Source organism: Glycine soja, chromosome 18 (genome assembly GCF_004193775.1).
Source record: "Glycine soja cultivar W05 chromosome 18, ASM419377v2, whole genome shotgun sequence".
Lineage (NCBI taxonomy): Eukaryota > Viridiplantae > Streptophyta > Magnoliopsida > Fabales > Fabaceae > Glycine > Glycine soja.
This window is the reverse complement of record NC_041019.1, coordinates 47,627,261-47,636,112: the sequence shown is the minus strand read 5'-3', so window position 1 is coordinate 47,636,112 and position 8,852 is coordinate 47,627,261. Positions and strand designations below refer to the sequence as shown.

At 33.8% G+C, this 8,852-nt stretch overlaps 1 protein-coding gene across 4 annotated transcripts; it reads left to right on the top strand.

The window, feature by feature from the left end:
- The first annotated feature begins 425 nt into the window (after nt 1-425).
- LOC114395760 (protein root UVB sensitive 5-like) lies at nt 426-7,675 on the top strand. 4 transcript variants are annotated; one of them, XR_003663097.1, is made up of 15 exons: nt 426-683; nt 1,066-1,125; nt 1,550-1,704; nt 1,833-1,933; nt 2,420-2,478; nt 2,604-2,650; nt 2,727-2,805; nt 2,895-2,967; nt 4,308-4,397; nt 5,183-5,242; nt 5,333-5,446; nt 5,879-5,915; nt 6,000-6,171; nt 6,244-6,336; nt 6,973-6,996. XR_003663097.1 is itself a non-coding variant. In XM_028357603.1 (15 exons), the coding sequence occupies exons 1-15, from the start codon at nt 580-582 to the stop codon at nt 7,027-7,029; spliced, it is 1,248 nt and encodes a 415-aa protein (XP_028213404.1). In that variant the 5' UTR covers nt 426-579; the 3' UTR covers nt 7,030-7,675. The 4 variants fall into 4 exon arrangements, 3 of the variants coding, with proteins under 3 accessions (XP_028213404.1, XP_028213405.1, XP_028213406.1); XM_028357603.1 differs by having other exon boundaries at nt 6,000-6,118; nt 6,973-7,675; XM_028357604.1 differs by having other exon boundaries at nt 577-735; nt 1,066-1,112; nt 1,524-1,704; nt 6,000-6,118; nt 6,973-7,675.
- Nucleotides 7,676-8,852: the final 1,177 nt, after the last annotated feature.

Sequence of the window (8,852 nt, the reverse complement as noted above, 5' to 3'; positions counted from 1 at the left end):
CATAACTTAGTTTATTCATTAAAATTAAATTATTACAAAAAATATCATTTTTTAAAAAAACAAATTTCCGGAAGACCCTTCTTTCGAAAACATTCCGGATGACGTTCTTCCGGAAAGTGTTCCTGAATTCTTCTGGAATCACGAAATCTTCTTCCGGAATCACGAAATCTTCTTCCGGAAGAAGGTTCTTCCGGAAAGTTTCCGAAAAAAAGTGTCTTCCGAAATGATTCTGAAAGAAGGTTCTTTTGGAAATTGTCTTCGCGGAAAGGCATTTTTGCCACTTCAATGTTTGCTGGGTGCATGTAGCAACTCCCCTGGTCAAATTACGAATTCGGGTGATAAATTAAGACCCGACCCGACCTGAATCGTGGCTCGTTCTACTCTTTCGGTTTTTGGAGATAGTGATAACTGATAACTGTTTCAGGCTTTCACCATAGAAGCCAGGAAGGAACCAATCTATTCAAATTTTGCAACCTTTTCACAATTCAAACATAGGAACCTTGGAATTTTGCTGTTTTTTTTTATCAATGTCTCATACCTTGCAATTTTCATTTCTTTTCAAGTGCATTCAATTCTCCAATGAAGGTAGAGAAGATGAACAGAGTTAGGCCTCGTGGCTTTCAAATTCTATGCTCTTCTGAGCATTCCAGTTTCAAAGATGAAGATGATGCTGAAAATGGAGGGTCTGATACTTCTTTGTTTGGTTGTTTTGTTTTGCTGAGAAAACTTCAAAGGGTGAATTTTTCTGGAAATTTTTTTTTATTTTTTTTATTTTTATCCTTTCTTCCTTTGACCAAAATAGTATATTGGTTTATGAAGGTTACGGGAATGTAGATAACTTATCTGTTATAGAGAAGAAAAGAGAAATTTTACAAGTTGATGAAGCATTTGATTACATTGTCCAATTTCAATCAACAAAATTTGGAAAAATTATCTATGGTAGAAAAGAGAAAAATGAATTTGGAGATTTTTTTAAGGGTTCACTTGACTTAATCAAACCAAGCTTTTGACTCTGGTTTGCTTCACTGGCTCAATAAACTCTTTCATTTTCTTGTGTTGTTTCAGAGGTCAAGTTTCATCGCGGGTGATACAGGTGGAGAGATATAGCAATGGTACTGCTAAGAGGTTTTTGCTAGACTATACCAAAATTTGGGTTCTTTCCTTCATTTTTTTTATTTTATTTTTAAAATTCTGTTAGTGTACGTTCATGAAGGTTACTGTGTTAGTTGCATTACTAGTGTTGTTGTGAATCTGGGGGATCATGGAGTGCTAATACTAATTGATTATTACATCATTACAAGAAGTAAATGAAATACTAATTGCTTTGTTAGATACAATTGCAATGTCTGCATCAAGTATGAACAAAAATTAAATAGTTTTTTTTTTTTTTCAATAGGCACCAAAATCAAATAGTAGTCTCTGTTTGCTTGTTCATGGGAAAATTCTAGTAGACTCTTGTACTTTTTATCATCACCATTTGGCCAATCATGTAAGTTTTACAATGTCTGTCTTCTCTAAATCAGGCTTCAACTATCCCTCTTGTGAGCAGATGTGTATTAGGTGATGATTTGCAGTTGCAAACCTTTCTTGTTGAGGAGGATACGTCTACGCCAAAAAGGTTCCAGGATTCATATTCCCCTGATGAAAGCCTATCCTGGCTTCCAGACACAATCAAAGATTTTATCCTACCAGCAGGCTTTCCTGGTGATTAACATAAAAAACTTTAGTGGAAGTTTCAGAGAGAAACTTTTGGAGTTTTTGCTTCAGTGATTATGTTAAAGTTGGAGGAAAGGAAACCATTTGTTTGCTTAACTTTCTCTGTCATGAAGCAGGATCAGTTTCAGATGATTACTTGGATTACATGTTATTACAGTTCCCTACCAATGTGACTGGATGGATCTGTCACACCCTAGTCACTTCAAGTCTCCTAAAGGTACGACAATCTTGCTCAAACTTATGATTTTTTCTCAAGGAACTTTTCACTGGGAATATTTGATTAAGTTATATGATTCTTTTTGTGCATTTGGCATGCCTAGTGTTGAAATTTATAATTAGTTCACACTTCACAGAGCCCTGTTGTGCATGTCATTGAAGCGTAAAGTCAAATCTTGGAACCATTAGAGATAGTTCTGTCATCTACTTGCTACTCAAACGCATTCTCTGATATTGATTAAAGTTTCCTGATGTATGTTCATAGCCATCTCCTTTACAAGTTATCTCTATTCCTTTAAATTTTTTAATAAAAAGTTTTACTTCTTGTTTCTATGTGATTGGGAAGCAAAGTCTTGTTTAAAAATTTTTTAATATACGCTCCATAGCAGTTCATCTTCTGTTTAAAATTATTTGTCTACCAAATGAATGCGAGGAATGATGATTGTGCTTCTAATTTTGTTTTGTTAAATTTTCTACTTAACTACAGGCCGTTGGTATTGGCTCTTTCTCTGGAACCTCAGCAACTGCTTCTGCTTCTGCCATCAGGTGGCCCATAACTTTTAAAGCCTATACGGCATTTATATGCACATAGTAATATCTTAAATACTTTCATGCTGCCATTATTTGTTAATTTGATTTTATATGGTTGATTGTATGCTCTATAACTTTAGGTGGGTCTCTAAGGATGGCATTGGAGCTGTTGGACGATTATGCCTTGGTATGGCAATCATGAAGTAAGCTAAAGGAAGAAGAAGATGATTTTGTTTTTAGCTTACTGTCACTGCTTTTTTCAGGTGGGCGGTTTGGAAGTCTTTTTGATGACGATCCTAAGCAATGGAGAATGTATGCGGACTTCATTGGCAGTGCTGGAAGGTCTGAGTAGTATGCCTTGTTTTCCTATGGAAATATGCAAACAAAATCTAGCTCTAGAGAGACTCTTACATTGCTGACATCTCATGCAGCATTTTTTATCTGACAACCCAAGTATATCCTGACTATTTCCTTCCTTTGGCATCTCTTGGAAATCTTACCAAGGTAATTTAATATGAATCTTTACTCTATTAAAAGAACCACTTTTTTTCTTTCAATTACTGCATATAGATGATTAAAAACTAATGTACCCCAATGCCAGAAGGCTCCTCGCTATGCGAAGGTTTGGGGGGAAGTCATTAAACACTGCCTTATCCTTGCATACAGAGACTGTTTCCAGATTTAAACCCATGACCAACCAGTCAACAAGCCGCAACTTTACCTTTCATATAGATGACTATTAGCTAATGTTTCAAAGCTATGACATGACTTAAAAGATAATATCTAAGGAAATGATTAACTCTAGATAAATGCCATTTTCTGAATACCATTTCCTACCATTAACCTTTTTAGTAATCAAGGATGAAAATAAAAATAAAAATGATAGAATTCTATCCCCAAAAGAATCAATGCAAGTTAGAAAGACAGGAAATGAGAATGAAAAGAATAGAAAACAAACAAAAGTTAGTCTCTCTTGTTTGTCTGGCAGAGGAGAAGAGATTACAGATATATTGAATTGCTAATGAGGTTTGCGCTTTCTAAACTTAGATCAATTATTTGTAGCTATGTGCAGAACATAAAATTTATTGTTACTGGGTTTTTTTTTTTTTTTGGAAGGTGGAATAGTGTTAGGAACCCTCTGCCAAATTAGAATCTTAGCAAAGAAGAAAGAGAGAGAGAGGTTTTGGGAAGAAGAACAGAAAGAATGAATTCTGTTTATTGAGTTGCAGAATTACAATGGAATACAGAGAAGCCCTCTTCTCTAACACAAGGACACTTCCTTGTTTAACAAGCAAAACTCTAAACTGACTCCCACTACCTTTCGGAGGATATATATACATATATTCTTCCTCTAACTAACTTTCTTAACTGACTAACTGCTTCTAACTGATCTAACAGAATACTGTTAGATCCTTATTGAGCTTTATTCCTCCTTTTATACACTAACATAGGTCTAGGTTCAGCTTGAAACTAACCCTGACCTTCTTTTCTAACAAATAGATTCTCTGCCATCTTTTTTTCCTTTCTTACACTGATGAGTTTGACCTCTCATTATACCCTTTCTTTGTCTTTCTCTTCCCACTGGCCCCCAAGTTTATTTCACCCTTCCATACATCCTCCCAAACAAATGCTTAGCAACCTATAATGTCAAAATGTTCACTTCCTTGCCGTATTAAAGGAGGATTGTGGTATATTCAAAATAAGTTGTTACAGCAAATTCTTTTTTAACATAAATCCTCAAAATAGTAATTTAAAAGCAATTTGTACGTCATGTATAGACATGGATTACTTAATAGCTGCTTTATATATGATTGTATAATTTTCTGTGTTTGACATTCAAACAGGCTGTAGCGAGAGGACTAAAAGATCCTTCTTTTTGTGTGATTCAAAACCACTTTGCAATTTCAGGAAATCTAGGAGAGGTAGCCGCAAAGGTATACTCCCACTTTGGAAACTTATTTTAGAGTAGAAAGCTGTGATTTCTGGCAATAATATTTTCTTGTGCCTATATATCTATAAAGCCTCTTGAATTTTATGAGAACTGCATCAATATTTGTTACTTTCATGTTTTCAAACATTAATTTTAATTTTTAACTCACTTATCCATGAATATATGTTTCTCTTATCAAGAGAAGTTCTATCTGTGTTGCTCCCTTATTAAAGCAATGGTGGAGCTAATTTTATTTTCATAATTTATAATACTTTCTTTACACCATTCAAAAACTTGAATAAGGCTCTTGGGTAGGAATTGATCCAGTGACCTAATGAGTCATATAGTTCCAGAATTAAAAAAATGAGTCATATAAGTTATGGAGGACGTAGGCACTTGGATGTAGTCATTGACAAAATTAAGCTGATATGATGCTAATGGTAAGAAGCCTTCAATAATGAATCTTAATATATTATACCTAATATTCATGATAAAATCACTGCTAAATATTAGTTCTAGGTACATTGATCTCTGTTTTCTATTTCTTAATTACATATACCAGACCAGCAGCAAGGTTATGCCTAAGCTCTTAATAACTTGGTAGTGAACTGGTCTATGCAAATTTTATTCACTCAATAGTTATTTTCCTTGATTCACCAATTGTCATTAATAAGTTCTCTTTAGGTTCGACATCTTGGCTTCATTTAAATTTTAGAATTCTCTTATATAACACTGTTTGGAAAATGTAAAGGGTTTTCCTCATATAATTGTTTCACCAATATTTCTCAGGAAGAAATTTGGGAAGTGGTTGCTCAACTGATTGGCCTTGCTTTAGGCATATTGATTCTGGTAAAATACATATACTTTCAGGATGGCTTAATTCTTGACACCAAGTTACTGTTAGTTGGCTCATTACATTCTTTTAATTTTTGATCGCAGGATACACCCAGCCTTGTAAAATCATATGGTGTACTTTCATTACCTTGGTTGGGTATGCAGTTTCTGCATCTTTGGCTACGCTACAAATCACTTTCAGTTCTCCAGTTTAACACAGTAAGTATGCAGTGCATAATCTAATATAGAATCTAATGCAAATAAAATCTGTTTGCATGCAAGCTGGTAGAAACACATTTCAAATCTGACTTTTTGTAAGTAAAGATAATGAATTATAATGTCATTAATAGTGATCACTCTGTTTCCTGTTTTCCTTGCTTTGTGGTGTATTTATGTGCCAATGGTAGCTAGAGGGAAAAAAGTATTGGAAAGATAAGAAATGGATTTGGAACCCATGCTGTTCAGCAGGGATGTTGTTTTGTGTTTTTCCCTTTCAAACTTAGGTGGGTACCAAATATTTCTCATGTATGAGGTCCACAAACTTAGGAACAAAAAGACAATTTTACAGCTGCACCCCTTTCCTCTAAACAATAATGGAGCAAATCTTCTATACTTATTGTAATTATATTTTTTGTGCAACTTTTTTTACAGATAAATCTAAAGCGTGTGTTACACTCTACTGTTCCAGGTTACATTCAGACAAATTCAGTGCTCTGCTGTATGATTTATTTCCCTTCACAGATGTTCAATTTTCAAAATGGATTTATTTCAGGATGCACATATTGCAACCGAGAAGAGAATATATTAACTAGGTCACAATTCATGAAGCCAAAAATAAATTTTGGCTTGCCCTTGGAGAAAATAGATGGCGTGGAGAGATCTCATTTTATGGTATAGGATCATTATTGCTGCTATTGTCACAATTTTATGAAGGAAACCAAGAGGTTCATAATGATTTTTTCTTTTGTTCAAATAAAGCCATTTGGAAATCATATAATTATGTTATAATGGCCCAGGTGGAAGCACTTCTAAAATTATATGCAAGTGAGAAATATATTCTCATGGTGAATCAGCAGCTGGAAGATTTGAGATTTTATGCTTCTTTCAAGGTATGATTTTATTTCCTTATGAGATATAACTAGAAAACATAATCCTCATTCGACGTTGTTAGATATAAAAACTATTCATGATCTTTCAGTTCACCTGACAACTTAAGCTGCTTTTGGGATAGTTGCTCATTGATAGTGTATTCTATACTCTGACCATGTGGTTAGGAGTTTGATCCTTGTCACCATCATTCTTTTAGCTAAAAGTTGAATTTTTCCTCAAGGTAGGCAGTTAGTTTTGTTCATTGTTCGTACTTTTAGCTTAAATGGGCTAGTGTATGAGGGAGCGTTTATCTGCTGTGTTGTCTTTGATTCCTAAAGTTGAAGCTTCACTTTCCAAAGAGGACAGAATTATTTCAAGAAAAAAATGAGCTGCTGCCACCTCAAGGACTAACTTGGCAACATTAATGAGGTTTTAAAGAAACAGGGAAAAAAGCATTAATGACATGAAGAAAAAGTACAATTGAAGCAGCAACTTGAGGAATCAAACACAAACAGCGATCTGATTAAATGATGTTTCTTACCAACAATAGGTAAGGTGTTTTGGAGATGAGGATTTAGGATTATTTATGGAATTTAGAAGTATGTGTGTTTTGAGCTGGATAGACTTACTGTACCTTATTGATAATCACACTGCAGGTTGGAGCTACAAGTGTTTCAGTATTGCGAAGTGTGGCAGACTTTCTGGCTAAGTGAGAACTGGGATAGCAATGTTAATGTTTGTGATCAAATTGCTAATAGCCTAATGGAATTGGAAGAAAGATTTGAGGATTTCATTCTAAAGTTGAAAGAAGCAGAATGGGATACCCATCAATTAAATTTGAAGGTTCCCAAAGAAATCTTCATTGATGAAAATACCAATCCTCTCTAAATTCTAAAATGGTAAAGCAGAGAATGTTAAGTAGTGCAAAATGATATGACCATGAGGTCCTTCTTGAGTGTTGAGACATAAAATGTGATCTACCAAAATGTAAATTCTGTGAGCAGTTTTGCAAGCATTCAGAGCAAGATATCTATTTTTCACATGCAGATATTCAACAAAGGGAGACCCGGTATTTATGGTGGCCAATTGGCTTATAGTCTTAACTCATTGAATACCAAATCCTGGCTTTTGTACTACATTCTTACTTTCTTAGGGAGGCTCCTATAGTAAAAAATTGTTCTCAATTTTGTTTAAAATCTTTCTAGTATGCAATTTTTTGGGAGAAGTTCTTTCATACTTGGTATTCAGCATTTCTGTGGGAGTACAGTTTGGTTAATCATGCTATCTGTAGTCTTAAAACAGTTCACTATTCTGTCTTGATCATAAAAAAGTTCATTGGTTTATCTTTCGAGAGAGGCATTGATGCTGTTTTAATCAAATTAATTGCCCTATAAAAAGATGATATGGAAAATGAAGTTATATGGTGTTAAAGTCTAGCTTGACGGTTGGCTTGTGGTACCATTTAACCATATATGTGATGCCTTTAACTATGTAGGTGCTTGTGGAGCTGTCGTACTTTATAGGTAAAGAACTAGAGTTTCTATGTTTTCAGTAATTGAATATTATATGCCAACTATTGACCTTCATATTAATCGGTTCCTTCCTTTTAAACCCAAATCCTTGTAGTTGACAATTTTTCTGGCTTGTGGTCCCTTACTAGTTCTAGCATTACACAAAATTGATATTATGTACTTTCTTTACTGATGAAGTATAAAATACATCTTCTCCTATGGATCAGTGCCTTTATGTGGAAAGATTCTTAAATAGCTAGCATACACTTCAATGCTTAGCTCTTTCATCGGAATAGGATGATAGATGCACTCATTCACTTCCAAAGCTTAATTGTAGTGTAATGCAATTTAAACAAAGAAAAATTAGTATGTAAAATTATTTTATACTGATGTTCAATCATAAATTATCATTTATTATAAATTATTTCACTTTTACAAAATCATTTTAATAAAAGTCATATAAATGATGATTTATGATTGAATGATAAAGAAAAATTATTTTACACCATCATTATGGTATCATTAAATTCATTTAAATATTCAATTAGTTGGTATTCAATTTTGCATGCAATTAGTTATCTTGTCATGTAGTGATGATATTTTAGTAATAATCAAAATATTACCATTGGCTTTGGAGTAATTAAATGGATAAAGTAGCTTCTCCCGTTACACAAAACATTTATATGAAGAGATAGTTTCTTGGGTTGCTGCTACTTAATTCCAAGCTTGCCAAAAAATTTAACTAACTACGTAGATATTGAATTTTCAATTTCACCTTTTATTCTACGGAAGTAAGCAACAAAGCGTCTATTTGCCTAGAGATTGAGTCATGTTTAACGTCAATTCACTGTGAGAGAAAGAGTGGCGTAAGCACACTAAAAGTCTTAGAGCAATATAGGGTATGAAAGCGACCAAAAACAGAAAGAATGGAAGAGAAATATAACAGATAGTAGTAGTAGTATGGAAGAGAAAGCAGGGAAATGATTTTACTGTTAGCACAAGTGGTAAATTGGTTGTAGGGAATA